The sequence below is a fragment of the Galeopterus variegatus genome, unplaced genomic scaffold, assembly GCF_000696425.1.
Source record: "Galeopterus variegatus unplaced genomic scaffold, G_variegatus-3.0.2 Scaffold9859, whole genome shotgun sequence".
Classification (NCBI taxonomy): Eukaryota; Metazoa; Chordata; class Mammalia; order Dermoptera; family Cynocephalidae; genus Galeopterus; species Galeopterus variegatus.
This window is the reverse complement of record NW_007735970.1, coordinates 21774-31154: the sequence shown is the minus strand read 5'-3', so window position 1 is coordinate 31154 and position 9381 is coordinate 21774. Positions and strand designations below refer to the sequence as shown.

At 43.8% G+C, this 9381-nt stretch overlaps 1 protein-coding gene across 1 annotated transcript in view; it reads left to right on the top strand.

Annotated features, from left to right (window-relative positions):
* TUBGCP3 (tubulin, gamma complex associated protein 3) overlaps positions 1 to 9381 on the top strand; it is a gene marked incomplete at both ends in the record, with an annotated part of 58553 nt that overhangs the window by 31095 nt on the left and 18077 nt on the right. Inside the window, 2 exons of the mRNA XM_008593910.1 lie at positions 6448 to 6637; positions 8794 to 8929. Coding sequence (XP_008592132.1) covers positions 6448 to 6637; positions 8794 to 8929 — 326 coding nt within the window. The remainder of the gene's footprint in view (positions 1 to 6447; positions 6638 to 8793; positions 8930 to 9381) is intronic.

Sequence of the window (9381 nt, the reverse complement as noted above, 5' to 3'; positions counted from 1 at the left end):
GATGGTGGTGATGGTGATGATGCTGATGATGGGGTGGTGATGATGTGCTGATAGTGTTGATGGTGGTGGTGATGGTGGTGATGATGATGGGGTGATGGTGTTGGTGGTGATGGTGATGATGCTGATGATGGGGTGGTGATGATGTGCTGATAGTGTTGATGGTGATGGTGGTGATGGTGATGATGATGGGGTGATGGTGTTGGTGGTGATGGTGGTGATGATGATGGGGTGATGGTGTTGGTGGTGATGGTGATAATATGACGGTGGTGATGGGTGATGAGATATATTGCTTAGAGTATTTTTTATTCCATAGGATTTACAGGTTATCTGAATTACCATCTAAAACACCTTAATACACAGGGTGATATATATATAAGTAACTATTATTATGTAAAATTTTAATTCCCTTTTTATACAGAGTTAAAACAGTTAGGTATTGGAATAGATGTGGCTATTTTATCCTTCTTAGAAATTTGTATTACTTTTTTTTTAGTGGTTAAAGTGCGTGTGTCAAAATAAGAAAATACAGGAAAAATGTTGCTAATGGTAGCTGTGGGTTGGGACCCAAAGGCTTTTCAGGAATGAACAAGGCGTTAGCAAGTGTTCGTTGCATTTGGAATGCTGTGTTGAACTTTTGCCTGCATGAGAGCTGCACTGTTTGCCCTCACTTGTCTGCTGCCACTCGATCCCATTTTTCCCATTTGCTGCCAGCCCCAGACTCAGTAAGGTATTTGTGTATGGCTAACTTATGTTTATAGCTTTCCAGTCCTGGCTGTATTTGCTATTTAGATTATCTTGATTCATTCAGAAAGTTTTCTTTGCACAGGACATTGTGGTAGGTATAGGAAAGATAATATGAATTCAACACGACTATACCTTTAATGAGCTTATTAGTCTAGTAATGCAGATGAGATGTGCAATAAAATAATAACCAGCCAATCAGTAATAAAGGTAGAACACAATCCATGAAACGAAATGTACAGATGCATTATGAATTTTCAGGCAAGGCATCAGAGAAGGCTTTGGGGAAGAGGTTGTAGTTGAACTGACCCTAGAGGCAGAGGTGGAAATTGGTCGTGGGTCAACATACAGCCCAGAAAGGGGGAACAGCACGAGCACAAGCATGGGCAGGAAATAGTAGGAATTTGACTTAATGGAACATTATACAGTTTTAGCATGTCTAATCCAAAAATTCAAAATCCAAAATGCTCCAAAATCTGAAACTTTCTGAGTACTGACAGGAGGGTGAAAGGAACATTTCGGATTTTGGATTTTCAGGTTAGGGATGCTTGCCTGGTTAAATATCTGCAGATATGCCAAATTTTGAAAAAATCTGAAATGCGAAACACTTCTGGCCCAAGCGTTTCAGATAAGGGCTTGGATTTTGGATTTTCAGGTTAGGGATGCTTGCCTGGTTAAATATCTGCAGATATACCAAATTTTGAAAAAATCTGAAATGCGAAACACTTCTGGCCCAAGCGTTTCAGATAAGGGCTGCTCAACCTGTAGCTAAAATAAAGAACAAGGTTTTGAGCAGAAACATGGCATGGTTAGAACCGTATCGGTAGGTGGTGGTTGTTTAATGACACAACAGGTAGATCGAAGAGAAAGAGACTAGAACTTGATAAGATGGACTGGGATGTTACTGGATGTGGTTTTAGTTATGGATGTTTCTGGAATGAAAGGTGTTGTTTAACAGGATGTGGCTCTTTGGAAGGGAGGGGCAGGGGAATAGAGAGAGTTCAAGAAGGTACCAGCACCCTGAGCTCCTAGGCTGAGGGGGGTGGCAGACAGTCTAGGAAAAAGATAGGGCTGGGAGAGAAGTTTTTCACTTTGGGGCAATTTGATTTTTAAAAGTCGAGAGAACTTCCTAGTGGAGATTTCTGGCATGTATTGGAAATGCTGTACTGAGACTAGGTAAAGATCAGGGCTGACCATAGAGATTTGGGAAGCACTTGCCGCATGGTGATAGCTGAGGATGAGACTGGATGGTGTAGCAGGAGCCCTGAAGTCAGCTGCAGACGCTGTCTCCAGTCCTGTGAAAGCCTCAGTCCCTCGCAGCCCACTTGTACTTGCACACACACAGATTTATTTATGTGTGCTTTTTTGGGGTGCATAGACCCCAGGTTAGTTCCTGAAATAGGGATGGATATGATCCAAATATGGACCTTTGGGAAACGCCTACATTTAAGAGGTGGAAGAGGAAAGAAGAGCTAGAAGAGCAGTATGTTAGAGTTTTGATCTTTCTGTAGCGTCTGGAGAACATTGTGCCCACGTGAGAGGCTTCTCACAGGTGCCTCGCATGAAGATCGCTGCTGCCATTAAGTTAGTACTGCTGCTCCTGCAGTGGCTGCTGTGGCAGCTGCTTTGCTGCCATTGCTGCTGCTGCTGCTGCACTGCCACTGCTACTACTACTACACTACTACTACTGAACTATTACTGCTACTACTACTACTACTGCTGCTGCTGCTGCTACTGTACTGCTACTGCTACTACTACACTACTTATTACTGCTTGCAGCTACTACTGCTGCTACTGTACTACTACTGCTGCTACTGTACTACTACTGCTGCTGCTGCACTGCTACTGCTACTGCACTACTACTGCTGCTACTGCACTACTGCTGCTGCTACTGCACTAATACTACTGCTGCTGCTGCAGCTACTACTACTACTACTGCTGCTACTACACTAATACTACTGCTGCTGCTGCAGCTACTACTGCTACTACTGCTGCTACTATACTAATACTACTGCTGCTGCTGCAGCTACTACTACTACACTAATACTGCTGCTGCTGCAGCTACTACTACTACTACTGCTGCTACTGCACTACTACTGCTGCTGCTGCTGCAGCTACTACTGCTACTACTGCTGCTACTGCACTACTACTACTACACTAATACTGTTGCTGCTGCAGCTACTACTACTACACTAATACTGCTGCTGCTGCAGCTACTACTACTACTACTGCTGCTACTACACTAATACTACTGCTGCTGCTGCACTACTACTGCTACTACTGCTGCTACTACACTAATACTACTGCTGCTGCTGCAGCTACTACTACTACTACTGCTGCTACTGCACTAATACTACTGCTGCTGCTGCTGCACTACTACTGCTACTACACTAATACTACTGCTGCTGCTGCACTACTACTGCTACTACTGCTGCTACTACACTAATACTACTGCTGCTGCTGCAGCTACTACTACTACTACTGCTGCTGCTGCACTACTACTGCTGCTACTACACTAATACTACTGCTGCTGCTGCACTGCTACTACTACTACTGCTGCTACTACACTAATACTACTGCTGCTGCTGCAGCTACTACTACTACTACTGCTGCTACTGCACTACTACTACTGCTACTACTGCACTAATACTACTGCTGCTGCTGCAGCTACTACTACTACTACTGCTGCTACTGCACGCTACTGCACTAATACTACTGCTGCTGCTGCAGCTACTACTGCTGCTGCTACACTACTACTGCTGCTACTACACTAATACTACTGCTGCTGCTACTACTGCTGCTACTGCTACACTACTACTACTGCTGCTACTACACTACTACTACTGCTGCTACTACACTACTACTACTGCTGCTACTACACTACTACTACTGCTGCTACTACACTACTACTACTGCTGCTACCGCACTACTACTACTGCTGCTACTACACTACTACTACTGCTGCTACTACACTAATACTACTGCTGCTGCTGCAGCTACTACTACTACTACTGCTGCTGCTACTGCACTAATACTACTGCTGCTGCTGCAGCTACTACTACTACTGCTGCTGCTGCACTGCTACTGCTACTGTACTACTACTGCTGCTACTGTACTACTACTGCTGCTGCTGCAGCTACTACTACTACTGCTGCTACTACACCAATACTACTGCTGCTGCTGCAGCTACTACTACTACTGCTGCTGCTACTGCTACTGCACTACTACTGCTGCTACTATACTACTGCTGCTACTGCACTAATACTACTGCTGCTGCTACTACTGCTGCTACTGCACTAATACTACTGCTGCTGCTACTACTGCTGCTACTGCACTAATACTACTGCTGCTGCTGCAGCTACTACTACTACTGCTGCTACTGCTGCAGCTACTACTACTGCTGCTGCTGCTACTGCACTGCTACTGCTGCTGCTGCTGCACTACTGCTGCTGCTACTACACTACTACTGCTGCTACTGTACTACTACTGCTGCTACGGTACCAGTACTGCTGCTACTACGCTAATACTACTGCTGCTGCTGCAGCTACTACTGCTGCTGCTGCAGCTACTACTACTACTGCTGCTACTACACTAATACTACTGCTGCAGCTGCAGCTACTACTACTACTGCTGCTACTGCACTACTACTGCTGCTACTACACTAATACTACTGCTGCTGCTGCAGCTACTACTACTACTACTGCTGCTACTGCATTACTACTGCTGCTACTACGCTAATACTACTGCTGCTGCTGCAGCTACTACTACTACTGCTGCTACTACACTAATACTACTGCTGCTGCTGCAGCTACTACTACTACTGCTGCTACTACACTAATACTACTGCTGCTGCTGCAGCTACTACTACTACTGCTGCTACTACACTAATACTACTGCTGCTGCTGCAGCTACTACTACTACTGCTGCTACTACACTAATACTACTGCTGCTGCTGCAGCTACTACTACTACTGCTGCTGCTGCACTACTGCTGCTGCTACTACACTAATACTACTGCTGCTGCTGTTGCTACTACTACTACTGCTGCTGCTGCACTGCTACTGCTACTGCACTACTACTGCTGCTACTGTACTACTACTGCTGCTACGGCACTACTACTACTGCTGCTGCTGCACTGCTACTGCTACTGCACTACTACTGCTGCTACTGTACTACTACTGCTGCTACGGCACTACTACTACTGCTGCTGCTGCAGCTACTACTACTACTGCTGCTGCTGCAGCTACTACTACTACTGCTGCTACTGCACTACTACTGCTGCTACTACACTAATACTACTGCTGCTGCTGCTGCACTACTACTGCTGCTACTGCACTACTACACTAATACTACTGCTGCTGCTGCACTACTACTGCTGCTACTGCACTACTACTGCTGCTACTACACTAATACTACTGCTGCTGCTGCACTACTACTGCTGCTACTGCACTACTACTGCTGCTACTACACTAATACTACTGCTGCTGCTGCTGCTGCACTACTACTGCTGCTACTGCACTACTACACTAATACTACTGCTGCTGCTGCACTACTACTGCTACTACACTACTACTGCTGCTGCTGCACTGCTACTGCTACTACTGCTGCTACTACACTAATACTACTGCTGCTGCTGCAGCTACTACTACTACTACTGCTGCTACTGCACTACTACTGCTGCTGCTGCTGCAGCTACTACTGCTACTACCGCTGCTGCTACTGCACTGCTACTACAGTACTGCCTCTGCTATCTCTACTGCTGCTGCAATGTTATTATACTGCTGCTGCTGTTACTACTACTGCTGCTACTATACTACCAGTACTTTTTTCAGTGACAGTGAGTCCAGCTGTCCCCGTCATCTTCTCTGCTGATGCCATCCTGTCTATTGATATTTTCAAACTGGTTAACTTAGGTAGTAGGAAGAGACTTAAACTTGGAATTGAAAGGCATTGCCTCTCTTATTCTTTCTTAACATTGAACAAACATTTTGCCATTTCTCAATTTTAGATTGTTCCTCAGTGCGGGGATATTTTCTAACTCAAGTGTTATTGTGGTTTTTAAATAAATTGAATGTTCAGATATATTTTATAACTGGTTTTGTGCTATACAAATGTCAATTGGCATTATGAGAAGCTTTATTATGTACATAGTCACCACATGCTATTTCTTCTCAGTATATAAAGCTATGGAAACTTTTTCTCTTCATATGTTACAGCATAGAGTTAGGTGTCTTTATTGGTGACAGTCTAGAAAGTCTCCATGACTTTCATAGTGTTCACTCTGTGAAGCTGTGATAGGGCTGTGTGATAGCACCTGACCTACACGGGGTTGTTCAGTTCACAGGGCTCAGTCACCTGTTTTCTTTTGGTCTTGAGACTTAATTTATGACAGCGTCTTCTTGGTGTGTATGGGGCAGTCAGCACTGACTTGCCCTGTTGCCAGAGTGTTGCAGTGAGTTTTCAGGTTAGTGACAGTGCAGAAGGGATAGTGGATATCAAGAGCAGGCTGCTGCAGCCCATCGGTTGGCGCAGATGCCTGCTGTGGACGGAGCGGGGTGGGAGCATCTTCAGAGTTGTCGTCTTGGGACTGTGGGTTTGGTCTGTCATGGGTGCTGTAGACAGGTGTTGGCCCTGATTTTTGTACGTTTGCCTTTAGTGTGCCTCTGTTAAAATACAGGTGTGTGTTTTTCCCTTTTGTTCTTTACAGCTGCAGATTTATTCACAGATTTAGAAAATGCATTTCAGGGGAAAATTGATGCTGCTTATTTTGAGACCAGCAAATATCTATTGGATGTTCTCAGTAAGAAATACAGCCTGCTGGACCACATGCAGGCGATGAGGCGGTACTTGCTTCTTGGTCAAGGAGACTTTATAAGGCACTTGATGGATTTGCTGAAGTAAGAAACCATCACTATTTTGATTTTTATAAATATGTGGTACACTTAACATGATAAAGAGTTATAATTTCTGTTTAAAAGAATAAACGGCTTTAGAGGAAAACAAGTTGAATTCTTACAGAGTGTATTTTAAAAATAAAATTTAGAAAGGTTAAATTGTGAAAGTTTCAGAAGTTAGAAGCCCCTTTGTTTTTGCCCTGGTGCCAGCGGGCACCATTGTCCTGTGCTGTATTCATAAGTGAGGCTGTGACACTTCTTGTCTTGCAGTGTGAGAAGCTTATGGTGTAACCACAATTAGCTTTAGCTTCAGTTTGAAATCAATCCGAAAAATTTTCAAAACCAAACTTTTGGTTCCATATTTTTAGTTAACTTTGTTTCACGGAAAAACAAAACTGTTACCCTTTTCATTTTGTTCCCTGACATTTCTTCTAGCCTCTTCTATGCAGCATTAAAAGTATGTCCCTCCCATGCATCAGTAGAGACAGAGATGGCTCTAGTCCAGGAAAAACAAAACTGTTACCCTTTTCATTTTGTTCCCTGACATTTCTTCTAGCCTCTTCCATGCAGCATTAAAAGTATGTCCCTCCCATGCATCAGTAGAGACAGAGATGGCTCTAGTCCAGAGTCTCTGGTCCTTCTGGCTCCAGAGACAACCCGGATCCTGAGTGCAGCCCAGGCTAGGCTCCCAGGCAGTGCTGGCCAGTGAGCAGCCAGGGGTGGGCATGGCACAGGTTGGGATCTGCACTCAGGCATTAATAAGAATGGAAACGTCCTATTTTTTGGTATTTCCCTCTGCAACACTTAATATAAGTTAAATGTTCCCTTTAGTAATTTACCTTTAAATTCTGCCTGTGCTAATCAAGCAATTGTTTTAGGCCTTTGGTCCTCAATCTTCAGCATGCAGTAGACTCTCCTAGAGAGCCGTTGAGGTGGGTCGCTGGCCCACCTCCAGAGTAACCCTCAGCTGATTGGGGTGGAGCTCAGGAATTTGCATTTCTAGTCAGTCCCAGCTGATGGTGATATTGCTGTCATGGGGACTACACTTTGAGAACCACTGCTTTAGACACAGGTGCTCCTGTAGTCCTGCCTTGTAAACAGAAGTCAGTCTTCAATATGAAAAATAATTTAGTTTTTCGAGGCACACCTAGCAATAGCTGACCTTCTACACACTTGTGAGCCGATTATCTGCTAAAGATTGATGCTTTGTGATTATATGTCCTGAAGTAGCATTTCTGCACTGCAGGTAAAGGAGGGCTTACTAGTAAGTTAGTGCCAGTCATGAGGTTGGTACCTGCTTGAAGGGTGAGTGGTGATGAGTCTTTAAAGGGGAGGTATTCTCATGGCGTGGGGCTGTGGGTGTTAAGCATGGCTAGAGGGAAGCTGACTTACCGTATCTGTCTTGTGCTAGATTTTAATATTTAAAGTGTCTCATTCTTGCTATTAAATGAAAAATGTATTACTTCTTGAAGGTGTGTTTTAAGTTTCTGTTTTAAGTTTATAAAAGTGGAGCACCACCAGTGTGTCTGTCTCCAGCTTGCGTCAGGCTTATTCCAGCACAGGTGACATTGTGTGTCTTCTTCGCCATGTCTCTGCCCAGCATTTTACAGAGTGTGTATGTCACCTGATGACCATTGGCTGCATTCCCAACTTGGTCAGCTCTTGATCTGAGAAATGTTAGCTTTGTACTTGGAAACGCAGGTGTCGGTAACCCTCAAGAAACGTTTGCTGATAATGCAGTGGTCCTTGGCCCTGTAGAATCCTGACAGCCACGTGTTGAATTGTTTAGAATTAATGAAGACCTCTTCTCCCATTAGGACTATACAGGAAATTATAGTAATTCATGCTACTCATTGGCCAGTCTTAAGTTTGAAAACTTGATTTTTAACATCTATAGCACATCTACATACTTTCAATTTAAGCTCAATCAAAATATTTTTGAGATTTTAAATGTTTTCTTCTCCAAAAGAATTTGCAAACCTTATTTGCAATTAATGCTTTGAAGCTTTTATTTCCACATTTTACCACATTATAGTATTGGTCCCATTTGTCTCTTCATTTTTATAATTTGAACTCTTTTTATAATTTATAAGTTTTTGAAAAGTTCATTAAGAACTTAAGTAACATTTTCTTTAATTTTTTTTTAAAACATTGTTAAGGCCAGAACTTGCTCGTCCAGCTACGACTTTGTATCAACATAACTTGACTGGAATTCTTGAAACCGCAGTCAGAGCCACCAATGCCCAGTTTGACAGTCCCGAGATCCTGAGGAGGCTGGATGTGAGGCTGCTGGAGGTATTGCAGATCTGTGTGTTGGGACTGCCGCTCTGTGAGCCCACTGAGCTGGGGGGTACTAGCAAGTGTTCTCTATGTTATTTAAGGCACAAATAGTCTTGTCATTCCTAGAGACTGGGCAGCCTCAATATGAACCCCACCCTGGCACTTGTCTCTGGGTGGTCATAGTCAGGACAGCCCCACTAAACCACTCTGGGTCTCAGTTTGCTCACCTTACAGAGGGGGTGTCTTGCTGGCTGCTGGGCTCAGGTTGGGTAAAATGCGTGAGACACTTACCCCAGTGCTTTATAGTACATCACAGATGCTTAGTAAATTGTACTTACTTTTCATCGTAAATTTGATAGGAGGCACAGGACATGATGTATAGTAATAATATTTATTTACTAGAAAATTGATGTTTTTAGTTTGTTTGGTAAGAGGTGACTTTTCTTGGGGACATGGGTATTATAAAC